The sequence below is a fragment of the Sceloporus occidentalis genome, unplaced genomic scaffold, assembly GCF_023333645.1.
Source record: "Sceloporus occidentalis isolate IW3139 unplaced genomic scaffold, rSceOcc1.0.p SCAF_5, whole genome shotgun sequence".
In the NCBI taxonomy this organism is placed as follows: domain Eukaryota; kingdom Metazoa; phylum Chordata; class Lepidosauria; order Squamata; family Phrynosomatidae; genus Sceloporus; species Sceloporus occidentalis.
The window spans coordinates 173,512,093-173,525,038 of NW_028316985.1; the positions used below are offsets into that span (position 1 = coordinate 173,512,093).

Here is a 12,946-nt window from a genome sequence, read left to right on the forward strand (position 1 = left end):
TTCTGCTTTGGTCAGGCCCCACCTGGAATATTGTGTCCAGTTCTGGGCACAATTCAAAAATGGAGATTAAGAAATTGGAGCGTGTCCAAAGGAGGGCAACTAAAATGGTGAAGGGTCTGAAACCATGAGGAAAGACTCAGGGAGCTGGGGATGTTTAGCCTGGAGAAGAGAAGGTTAAGAGGTGATACGATAGCCCTGTTGAGGAGGGAGCTAGCTTGTTTTCTGCTGCTCCAGACCCAGACCCGGGACAATGGATGTAAACTCCAGGAAAAGAGATCCCACCTCAACATTAGGAGGAACTTCCTGACAGTAAGGGAAGATTTCCAAGGGAGAGACAGCCACACTGCACCCACTAATCAATTGTTCTTGCAATGAAGTGGAGTGAGACATCTGCACTCAAACTGGCTACTGAATCATAGCAGGAAAGAGGGTCATTGACAGATTATTTTCAGCAGAAAAAAAATCATATTCCCAGCAACCGTAGAGCACAACAACACAGGGGCAAACCATGATGTTGTACAATAAGGCTGAGGCAAACGTGTGACCAAGCCACTGCTATGATGATGAATTCTCTGTTTATGCCTGAGCAGAACAATTGATTTGGTAATGATGTTCCACATTCACCCTTTTAAAGTCTTTTGATTCCTAAGAAAGAAAGGGATGTAAAACAAAACTTTGCAGGGCATTACAGGGAAAATGACAAAGTTTTTGTGTCCCACAACCTTCCCCAACTAGGTGCTTTCCAGATGTGTTGCACTTTGACTTCCGCCATCTCTAGCTGAACAAGCCTGGAGGACAGAGTATGGAGACCTTCATGAAACGTTTCAGCCTTGTGAAGAGGAAATCTGCAGCAACAGACTTTTGTTATATATAGGCTATGAGGAAATAGGTGTTTCATTTCTCATGTAAATGAATAACTTGTAGTACAAAGTCTTCCCAACTAGAAGCAAGGTCACAAAGCAGAGTGTGTAACTGTGCAGCAAGAAGGAAAATGTATCTCATATTTGATCTCCTCTGGCTTATCGTCATCATAATCTATGCTTACGTGGAGGCCTTGTTGAAGCTTTTCATTCCTGTGAAAAGAAAATCTGTTAGTGGTGAGACTGTGCTTATTACAGGAGCTGGGCATGGCATTGGAAGACTTACAGCCTATGAATTTGCCAAGCGTCAAAGCAAATTGGTTCTCTGGGATCTCAACAAGGTATAAATCATTCTGTTTGTGAATAAGAATGAGAGAGGCTGCCATAAGAATGGGGGAAAGTAGTGGGCAAGAAGAAGAACAAAACAAATCCCTAAGCATTCCTGGATGATTATAGAAATGTACAGTTAACTGTTTAACATCATGTAAGCCCCATTGATTTTAGCAGGATTTATTTCAAGGTAAATATGTAGCTGAACAGAGAGAGCCCTCATTCTTGTTAGAGAAATGGTTTGGGAATGAAAAAAATATGTGGTTTGACAGAGAGACCTTACCAATGTTCTGACATTTTGTAGTGCATTTTTAAACTAGTGTCCTGTGGATGCAGTAACTAGTGTGTCTGTTGTGGATATTGTTGCTGGGGTATTGTTGCTCCTTTGTTAAGAGGATAAGGGATGACAGGATATTTGCTCAGTGAGAGCTAATGGGGGAAGAGAGTTAGCAAGCTGCTAACTCTCCTCACTTGTGTGTTCTTGCTCATTAATAATCTGCCATATGCATCTACATTTTCATCTATGAAACTTTGGGGGCACACATCATTCATTATTACCAAGCACAGCCATTTGTTTGGCAGCAAAAGACATCACATCTGGATGTCTACCATCTACCAAAGTTAAATGGGAAAGGCAGAGATGCAGGAGCTGCTCATTGTCCTGTGATCATCATGCACATCAGCAGATATGCCCCCCCCCCAAAAAAAAAAAAAAGATTGCTACATTGCAGGTGGAAAAGCCATAGCCAAAAAAGGGGATTGCACTTCGTGGATTATTTTGAGTGTGAAAAAATCCAGTCAAGAGCAGGAAATATTCCATGACATCATGGGAGAATTTATGTGTCCTCTGGATCACCTGAAAGCCAGCTGTGCCATCTCATTATTGAACATCCCATGGAGCAAACTATAGCATTCATATGCATTTACTCTAAAGTAGGGGTGGACACTTGCAGAGGGTGAGGGGGTCATTCCCCCTACTGGTGCCTGCCTGATGGGTCTCATTGGCACAGTTTGGTAATTCTCAAGGTTTTTCTGTCCCACAATCTTCCCCAACTCAGATGCATTCCAGATGTGTTGGACTTTGACTTCCACCATCCTGAGCAAAGGTGGGGAACACAGTGTGCAGACCTTGGTGAAACATTTCATCCTTGTGAAGAGAAAGTCGGCTAAATATAGAATATGAGAAATATGCATTTCATTTCTCATGTAAAAGAATAGCTTACAGTGCAAGGTCTTCCCAACCAGAAGCAAAATCACATAGCAGTGTATGTGCAGCAGAAAGAAAAATGAATCTCATATTTGGCACACCAGTAAATAATTGCTATTTTGGCTGATATTTTAAAAATAAATTTGGGGGGTTGAAGGTCTCTGCAGGGGAAGCAAATTGATGCACTGGGAGGCAATTTGAAGGTGGTTTTGGACAATTGACAGGCAAAACAATTGCACAAATATTACCCCCCAAAATTAAATTTGGGGGACATCTGTCAGCTTTGAGGGCTTTGGGAGGGTGGCTTGAGGTTTCCAAGAGCAGTATGCAGCCCACACCCTGCAGTTTATTCATCCCTGCTCTGAAGCAAAGATGGAGATCGTATGGCCTTCCAGATTTTTTTTCTTTTGGACCACTACTCCCATCAGCCCTAGTAAGAATCATCAAGAGTGAGGGATGTTGCAAGTTGCAATCCAATAATTCCTAAAGGGAAAACAGTTGTGTTCTTCTTTGTTGCCATTTTATGTGAGCTGAGGCATTTAAAAAAAGAAGAAGAAGCAAAAATTGTTTTATAAGTTGCCACTGTCTAGCTCCCAGTGATGTCCTCTTCCATCATTACCCCTGTATGTGCCATTACAGGGGGTTTCTGAAGTAGTAATTTGCCTTCAAGGGAAGCAAGAAGAAGCAAAAACAGCTTTTCTGAGATGAAGAGTAGTCTGTCCTTTCAAAATGTGTATTATATGTTTAATTTGATACTTACTCTGTTAAAAATATAAATAAATCAGTTTGTGAAACCAGTCTGAAAAGCAGTCAAAAGTAACTTAAGTATATACAGGTTGAGTCTCCCTTGTGTGGAATTCAAAAATCCAAAATACTCCAAAATCAAAAATTGTCAAGGGGAGGGTAGTGGTGGTGCAGCTTGCACCGGGTGACATTCCAGAACAGGGATAACACCCAGTTGGGGCCTCCCCCCCCAGCTGTCCCCCTAAATTTATTTTTAAAATATCCTTCTCCCCTGGCATCCCATGCATGCTCCTCAACCCTGCCATCTTGACCATGAACATCCCGTCTGCTGTCCCACACACGCTACCCCCATTGTCCTGTGTGTGATCCTCCCCCTGCCATCCTGCAAACGCTGCTTCCTCCCATGCACCAAGGGAGGCCACAGGCACCGCCAGAAGCTCCACCCCCCAAAGCCCTGCTTCAGGTGACACCAGGTGCCAGAACGCCACTGATTGAACCATCCTTCAAGATGGTTCAGTGTAAACAAACTTTTTTTCATGCACAAAATTATTAAAAATATTGTGTATAAAGTTACCTTGCCTTGGGTCCTGACTACTTGCGGGAGCACCTATTTCCATATAATCCTCCCCGCATACTTTGTCCCTATGGGAAGAATCTGCTACAACCTAAGAAGACCAGACTCTCAGTGGTGACCCAGAGGACCTTCTCATCAGCCGCTCCCAGGCTCTGGAATGACCTGCCAAATGAGATCCCCCATATTACCACCTTGAAAGCCTTTAAAAAGGTTATTTAGACAGAACTCTTCTGGCAGGCCTTTCCAGACTAGGTTAGATCCATTAGATCCATTAGACTTGCCCCCCCCCCCTCTATTGATACCTCTATTGATACCGATATCAAAATTGATTGATACTATCGCCCCCATCCCCCCTCCTCTAGAGGAAGACTAATTTCTTGTGCTAATCTACCTGAAATTTTAGTGTATTCTTACTGGACACTTTTAAATTTTTTGATGTTTAATCTCTTTTTATGGGTTGATTACTGTTTTTATGATTGGGGGAGGGTTGGGATTTGGGGGGTTTTAAATTGTAATTTTTAATTGTTTTATGTTTTATTTATACTATTGAAATCTGCTTTTATTTCTTTGTGAAAAAGCAGAATACAAATAAATATTATTATTATTATTATTATTATTATTATATGTATATAAGGTGTATACAAAACACAAATGAATTTCATGTTTAGACTTGGGTTCTATTTCTAAGATATATTTTTACAAGTACCCAACTTGTTGGGGGCAATTAGCATACAGACTGTAAACCGCTTAAGGAGTGCTGACTGTATAGAAATGTATATGCAATTGCTATTGCTATATGCAAATATTCCAAAATCCAAAATGCTTCTGGTCCCAAGCATTTTGGATAAGGGAGATCCAACCTATATATAAAGTTTAAACTTAAAGCTTTTCTACAATTAAAATTTTCCCCTGTTTTTGATTGAAAAGTGTATTACTGACTGGATGCAAAAGAAATGAGCTTTGTTTGGCCTTTCCCATGGGTAGCATGGCGTGGAAGAAACTGCTGAAGCATGCAAAAAACTGGGAGCCAAAGCACATGCCTTTGTGGTAGACTGCAGCATCAAGGAGGAGATCTACATTGCTGCAGAAAAGGTGAGGATTATGCAAATGTGCCTGATAGTTTATCCTCACCAGGGATAGAAAGAATATTAAAAAGCATTCAAAAATAGTTGACAAAGGTGTTTCTCAAATGTTAGGAAACCCTGACACAGAAAATAATGCTTTTAGCTTTAATGGATTTAGACTGCATCCACAGCAGGTGTGGGGAAAGTGTGGCTCATGGACAGCATGCAGCTTTTCAGGGCCAAGTGTGTGCCCCCCAGGGCCCACAAGGATCAAAAACATTTTTGCTATGAAATGCCCAAAAATGATCTCTAGGAGTGTAGATGGAGCCACAGCCGCATTTGGAGCCCCACTGAAACTCCAGGGATCAAAATGAAATTTGGGGGGGGGGGGGGGAATTGCCTCAAAATGACCAAATACATCCAAAACATGCCCCCATATCTTCTTCAGTACTTTGGGGGTGGGGTTTGGGGAACAAAAATGCATTGTTTTGCAAAAGCTGGTGCAGTGGGGGATATGGTCCACTCCTTCAAGGTCTCCAGCTGAACATTATGAAGACAAAAATAATGACCACAGATTATTTACATAACTTTGAAGTAGACAATGAACACATTGAGATAATGAACTATTTCCTATACGTTGGGCCCTTCCTATATGCGGGGGATACGTTCTGGACCCCCCCCCCCCCCACGTATCAGAAAGAATGTCTAAGGTGAAAGCCCATTTATTCTATGAGGTTTGCCATATGCGTAAGCTCAAAGCTGCATACAGCAAGCTTGTGTATGGTACGGGCGCATTGTACCTTAGCTCAATCATTAATCAAAATTGTGACTGTAGCCAAGAAATCAGAAGAAGACTAGGACTTGGAAAGACAGCTATGAAGGAAGTAGACAAGGTCCTGAAGTGTAAAAATGTATCACTGAATACTAAATATATAAAAAGATATATCATTGAATATTTAAGTATTTCCATTTTTTATGTACGGTTGTGAAAGCTGGGCAGTAAAGAAAGTTCTAGAGATACACTGCTAAAAAGACAAATGAATGCATTTTACTGCAAACTAAACTTGAATTTATAGCACCTTCTAGACTAACTGAAAGAAAGAAGTTGGTAACATGAGCTTTTGTAGTCTTAAGTCTATTTCCTCAGATGTATTTGGTGGAGTGCAAAACCAGGGACAGACCTATATATGTCCTTGGTGTGTGAGAATGTAAATTCAAATTCAAAATCCTTTTTGTATGGAAATGAAGTGGCAAATACAGTTTTAACAATGGTCATTTGTGAACAAAGGCATTGGAAACTAGTCTTTGTATATGGAAATGAAGTGACAAGTCCAATTTGGCACAGGAAACAAGCATGTAGCTGAAGAGTATAGATGAGTGTGCATTTATACGCCCCATGAAGATGGGGTTAAATAGTTGATTTTGCCATTTTATATAAGGGACACCATGTTCCTATGCCGTTGTATTTTATGGGACTTGAGCATCCACAGATTTTGGTATCCATAGAGGGGTCCTGGAACCCAACCCCAATGGACACCCACTGTATAACTTAACTGCAATCTTGTTACTTTAGAGTATAAATTTAATCACTGATGAATGTCTTTAAATTATATTTCTTACATTTTAAAGATTAAAAGAGACATAGGAGATGTTAGTATCTTGGTGAATAATGCTGGAGTGGTGGCAACAGCAGATCTCCTTTCTACCCAGGACAGGCAGATACAAAGAACATTTGAGGTCAACATTCTTGCTCATCATTGGGTAAATATCACTGGAGTATTTTAAAGCTTTAGTGGCAACATAAAAATTACTAATAGAAGGATATGTTCAGCTGATCATTGTGTGTGGATTTCAAGGACTAGCAGCAACCTTTAAAACCCAGGGCAGGAGGTGAGATTTTTCTGCATCCTGAGCTGTATCGGCACTGCAGAAATAATTCAGGGTGGCACCACTGTATCTGCCATGGCTCAATGCTATGGAATTTGGGGGAATGTAGTTTTGTGAGATATTTAGTGGTGTCCACCTGGATTATTTCTGCAGTGTAGATGCAGCTCAAAGAGATTCCAAAAAAGCCAGAGGTTAATTTTCTGACCAACTTGATTGTCTTGGTTCTTCCTTGAATGTCTGGGTGTCACAGGAGACAATAAATGGAGGACTGTCCTCTCCCACTGATGTTCTCCTCCAAGCTTCATTTCCTTAGTAAATGTCTGGGAAGGGAAGGAAACCCCATCTACACCATACACCATGTTAGACAAAACAAAAGAGAAAGGAAAAAAGGATTAAGCCTTTTTAGGTTTAGATCATCTGGATCTGGGAACAGGAAAAGACATTATGAAGTGTATTACACAGAAATGTAATAGCCCATCAAATCCCGAGGCTTTAGGTCAGTCCGAATGAACCCTTAATTACACTTTCCTGTTGCATATGAACCAGGAAATTAGGGTTAATGGTTTCAGAACAATCAAGCAAAAGAAGTCCTCTTCAAATCATGGCTTCATTTCTAGGTGTTTTCCAAAGCTCCTAACCATAGTTTTCTAGCTGAAAGCAATGGGAAACTGTAGTTAACAAAGGCCTGGAACAGTCATCCTCGAAGGAGCGGCTGGAGGCCTCTCTGGCTGCGATCAGGCCAGGACCGCAGCGACTGCATGGCCAACTCCCAAATGGGCCACCATCCCGGTCCCAAACTGGTACTGCCAGGAGTGAGATTTAATCCACTCCTTGGTGTTTAAGGGACATTATGGTTTGTAGCCCCAAATCCCATGCTCTACGCTTACTGTTGCAGGAGATAAAACTAATGTTAAATAATCTAGAATTAATTATAAACCATTCTCAATTTAAGACTGTGTATATTTTATAGAAAAAAAACCCAGATACTAAGACAACTAAAAGTGGTTTTCCCCCCATTTCTTTTATAATATCCTTCAAGACAACAAAAGCATTCCTGCCAGCAATGATGAAAAATAATCATGGCCATATTGTCACAGTTGCATCTGCTGGTGGACATGTGGTGGTTCCTTTCCTGGTGACCTATTGGTATGTATGACTGAGACTTCTCTAAAAGCAAAGGGTGCTATAGTCCATGATATTTTGGCTAAGAGCACAGATTAAAATAATATTAATTTGTTCAATAACAACAGAGAAATAGACCCGCCCACTCATTTAATACCACCTCAGTGGCAGTATAAAAGACTGTTGCAAAGATGGTAATAAATACAATTCTGAGTGAATCGTTCTTGTGTGATATTGGGTGCCTCCAGGCAGGGCATCACTAAGGGTGCAGGGGATACAAACTACACCAGGTGAAAGTCCAAGGAGGGTAAACATTGGGTGGGATGGCACTTATCATTCATCTTAAAAAATACGTTCCACCTTCTTCCACCAGCCAGGCTGTCTCTACAAAAGGGGAACAATTCCTCCATTGCAGAGTATTGCTGGAGCACTCGGTTGGCTCAACCATTCACCTGTCCAGCAGCCCAGGTCTTTCAGCAGGTGACCAGATGGGCAGGCAAGGCAGAGGGAGCAGGGCCATCCAATGCAGCCACCAACACCACCCCACACCAGATGCAGCCAACCCTAATCATGCCACTGCTTCCAGGTAGAAATTTCCTGCTGCTGACAATTAAAGGCAATATACATCTAACTTTTCCATAATTGATTTTCTCTCATAAGAAACAACATAGGAGAAACAACAGAAAAATACAGGAGAACTACATTTTTAAGTTGAGCTCTACTCTGGCCCCAAAGTCCTGTTTGGAAGCACCCACTGTCTTATGTCACAGAACATAATTATTAAGGCGAACACTGAATTGATCTTTCTCCCTCTTCTTAGAAATGCTACTACATTCATGGACAATAGCAAGGGTACACAATGGAATGATGGTTTTTTTGTGTTGTTGTGTGCCTTCAAGTAATTTCTGATTTATGGCAACTCTACATGTTGCATATACATTAACCAAGTATGAACTTGATTGTATTAATAAATCTTACCTAAATCTATTTCCCACCCCACCCATCTTAGTTCAAGCAAGTTTGCTGCTGTTGGCTTTCATAAAGCTTTGACTCAAGAACTGTCTGCATTGGGAAAAGATGGGATCAAAACCTCATGCCTTTGTCCTGTTTTTATAAACACTGGATTTATAAAACATCCGAGTACAAGGTAAGTTACAAGGTTAGGTAGCATTACTTGTTGTTGTTAACTGCCCTTGAGTCAACCCCAACTCATGACAATCCTGTGGTTGAGACATCTCCAATCCCTCCTATCCTTCATTGCTCTGTTTAGGTCCTGCAATCCATGCCCATGACCTCCTTGATTGAGTCTATCCGTCAGGCATGTGGTCTTCCTCTCTTTCTGTTTTACTTTTCCTAGCATTATTGTCTTTTCTCATGTGTTGTGTCTTCTGATGTGGCCAAAGTAAGACAGTCTCAATTTGATCATCTTGTCTTCTGAAGAGATTTCAGACTTGATCTGTTCAAGGACCCATTTGTTTGTTCTTTTGGCTGTCCACAGTATCCTCAGCACTCTTCTCCATTGCTAATCTCAAATGAGTAAATATTCATCCTATCAGCTTTCTTCATTGTACAACTTTCACACCCATACATTTTGACAAGGAATATGATGGATTGGACAATTCTAACTTTGGTGTTCATTTCTATATCTTTACTCTTTAGGATCTTGTCTAGTTCTTTCATAGCTGCCCTTACCATTCCTGGTTTTCTGATTTTTTAACTTCAGTCTCCATTCTGATCAATGTTTGATCCTAGTTATGGGAACTCTTTTACTACTTCCATGCTTTTAATAACTCTCTAATACAGAGATAAAGTTCAGGCTGGTGGTTGCATTTGGCCCTTGCACCCCAAATTATGGCCCCTGAAACCCTCCAAAAAAAACCCCAAAAACCTATATTTATTTCATTTCATTTTATATCCTGCCTTTCTTCAAGGTGGGATCAAAGGCAGCTTCCAAAAACAAGAAATGGAAAACATTGACAAAAAAGTTTTAAAAACAATTTAAAATCCCCACATTAAAACACTACAAAATTGTATATAAGCATACAAAATTGTAAACATATATAAGATTGTTTTTTGTGGGTTTTCGGGCTATGTGGCCTTGTTCTAGAAGAGTTTCTTCCTGACATTTCACCAGCATTTGTGGCTGGCAACTTCAGAGAATGCTTGCCTGGAAAAGTTGGGTATATATATACTGTGTGAGCCTGGGAATGCAGGAGTGATTTGCATGTGCATTGTTCTGTGCTGATGGCCGGCCTAAGGCTGGGAGGCTAATGCAAAAGAGGATTAGTGTCTGCTAACTGGTGATCATTATCTGCTGGGAAAGCCCCTGACTCTGAGTAGTTTCCCATTTGCATTTGCTGTGTCCTCGTGGCTCAAATGGCCATCCTTTAATGAATGTTTTTGTTTAATTCCAGATTATTGCCTGTCCTGGAGCCTGAGAAAGTTGTAAATAAACTCATGGATGGGATACTTTGCAACCAAAACATGATTTTTGTTCCACCATTTGTGAAATGTAGTCTACTGCTAGAACGGTATGTGTGGTGGGCTGAGGAAATATGAGTGGGATGTTTGTCTTGTTATTTAAATGAAAAAAATATTCTGTAGTAGAAATAAGGAATTTATCAAGTACAACACGGTTACACTACAATTGAACTGTGTTAGTTCTGTCTTGCCTGGTGCATGACATTATTGCATGATGTCATGGCTCATCTGGTGCTGTACAATGCTGCACTGTTGTTGGGTTGTTTGGAAACTGATTCTTTTTTCAATTTGAAATAACACATTGTCCCCTATCTTGCTATGGTTCAGTAACTGCTTTGGATGCAGAAGTCTTGTTCTACTCCAGGCAGAAGTACCCAGAATACTTCCAAAGATTGGGCTGGAAAGACACTGAGATTCCCAAGAGTTCCCAAAAAAACTGTTGGATGTTTGCTCTACATCCTTCAGTTTGGTTATTGTTGTTGTTTTACATTTTAATTGGGTTTTTTTTTTTATAAGGGGAGTAGCACAAATGCAAGTCTGATTAATGCCCAGAGAAACCACAGGATTCAGGAAATGTTTAGAGAGTAAATAAAGATCAAATATCAAAACTTTTAAGAGTACTGTACAAAAGCAGAACCAGGCAAGTCTTGGTTGTTGGAGAAAAACATGGGGAAAATATGGTGGAAGGGGCATGATGTGTGTTCATCTTCTTAGTCTGAGTGAGAAATTGAGGTGGTATCATAATACAGGCTGAGTCTCTATTCTGTCATCTAAACACCATGCCCCCAAAGTGATCGGGAGCCACGTCTTTTGACTCATGTGTTTGGGCCCTAGAAGATAAACCATGAAATCATGTATGTGTAACTAAGCCAAGGACGAGGAGCCTGTGGTCCTCCAGATGTTATTAGACTTCGGCTCCTATCAGTCTTAGCCAGCATTGCCAATGATCAGGCTTTATAAAAGCAACAGTCAGCAACATCTGGAGGACACATCCATAATCTAAACTGGTCTTCACATTTTTGTGTTGTTCTAATTTTATGTTTATGTATTCCTTACAGAATTCTACCTGAACGTGCCTTGGTGGCTTTAAACAAGATGATAAAAGTAAAATTTGATGCAGTTGTTCAGGATGCGAGAAAAGAAGATTAAGTTAATCAGTGCCTTCCAGGGAGTCAGTTCATCAGCAATTAACTCCAGGCAATAAGCAGTGATTTCTAAATGGAGTCCCATGCACTTCTCATTCAAAATATATATTAAAAGTATCAATGCAATACTGCGAGGAGTATGTTCTTTCCTGATACATAAAAAGGTGTGGGCTCTTCCTGATAGCTCCAAAGAAGCAAGACGTCTCACAACAGAGCTCCTCACTTGATGCAGTGAATTGCAGGTTTGGGCTCCTTACACATCTACTTGCAGCCTCTCATAAAACCTGTTTTTCACTCTCTGTAAAAGGCAGTGGGCTAGAGGGAAGGTGGAAATAGAGGCAGCTGTATGATGTGGTAGACAGTTTGGCCAGTCATCATTCAGAGCTCATGATGACAATGTAAGCAACTTGGCTAATCATCATTCAAATTTCTTCAGTGCTTTTATACCGATGTATGAGACCTGGTATGGGCATACTGGAACAGTGTTCTAAAAGTCCCCTGTGTAAATTGTATGGGAGTATCCATCCTTCCTCCATAGCAGCAAGGAGAAGGAATGGCCAAGGAATCCATCATGAACCACAGGTACTGAACCATATTGACAGGTAGTGAACCATACAAGTTCATTGGAATTTTGTTGTTCTTGTGATAGATCCTGGATTTTTTTTAAACATCTTTTGGGAGGAATAAAATGTTGCTGTTGGTGTCAGGAATTACCACTAAATAGTCATCTGGGACAAACTGAGACTGCCATGCTTTAGTCATATCACAAGAAGAAATTATACACTAGAAAAGACAATAATGGTTGGTAAGGTAGAAGGCAGTAGGAAAAGTGGAAGACCACATTCCAGATGGATAGACTCAGTCAAGGAAGCCACAGCCCTGAGTCTGCGAAATCTGAGCAGAGCTGTTGATGACAGGGTTACTTGGAGGTCTGTTATTCATAGGGTCTCCATAAGTCAAAGTCATCTTCATGGTAGTTAACAACAAACTCATCTAGTTTTGATTTTTTTAAAACAGAACTACAGTAACAAATACAGCAGCTATCAACATTTACTGCATCTGTAAGAGTACATAATAATGTAGTAAAGTACACTGATTGCAGTGTAATTTTCCCAGGTGCCTGGTCAATAAATGTCAATGGTCTAAAGAGGCAGATGCTTCTTGAATACTGACTCTGTCTTGGGAGTATGCATACAAAACTAAACATGCCAACAACACATAGTACTAGTTTATACTGTCCTCCACTCCTGCTGCCTTATATCTGCCTAGCCAAACAGTAAATATTTCTGAATGAGTTGCAGTCATTCTGCAAATACAACATCTACTGTGAGGTTTTTTTAAAAAAAAAATCAATTCTTCTGGGCAATGTGCTAACAATGCCATACTTTTGTAGCCAGTACAGAAAAGTCTGTTGTGGAACAAATGAATGCATTGCACAGCAGGTAGACAAGGATGGAAGAGAAGAGATCACCAGACAAATACAGCAAGATGTCACTAAAGCAAAATGTTTATGTGTTGGAAAAAAGTTCTAA

At 40.5% G+C, this 12,946-nt stretch overlaps 1 protein-coding gene across 1 annotated transcript; it reads left to right on the forward strand.

The window, feature by feature from the left end:
- Positions 1–972: 972 nt before the first annotated feature.
- Positions 973–11,542, forward strand: HSD17B11 (hydroxysteroid 17-beta dehydrogenase 11). The gene is made up of 7 exons (XM_089527111.1): positions 973–1,201; positions 4,700–4,807; positions 6,409–6,540; positions 7,706–7,812; positions 8,798–8,935; positions 10,203–10,319; positions 11,328–11,542. Exons 1-7 carry the CDS (start codon positions 992–994, stop codon positions 11,416–11,418), a joined length of 903 nt encoding a protein of 300 aa, XP_089383237.1. The 5' UTR covers positions 973–991; the 3' UTR covers positions 11,419–11,542.
- The last annotated feature ends 1,404 nt before the right edge of the window (positions 11,543–12,946 follow it).

What these genes read in the sequence shown, in the direction of transcription:
- HSD17B11 (XM_089527111.1), top strand. Translation starts at nt 992, where the DNA reads ATGTATCTCATATTTGATCTCCTCTGGCTTATCGTCATCATAATCTAT. An exon ending in TTCTCTGGGATCTCAACAAG is followed by an intron (nt 1,202 to 4,699) that starts GTATAAATCATT and finishes TCCCATGGGTAG; the next exon opens with CATGGCGTGGAAGAAACTGC. An exon ending in TCTACATTGCTGCAGAAAAG is followed by an intron (nt 4,808 to 6,408) that starts GTGAGGATTATG and finishes TACATTTTAAAG; the next exon opens with ATTAAAAGAGACATAGGAGA.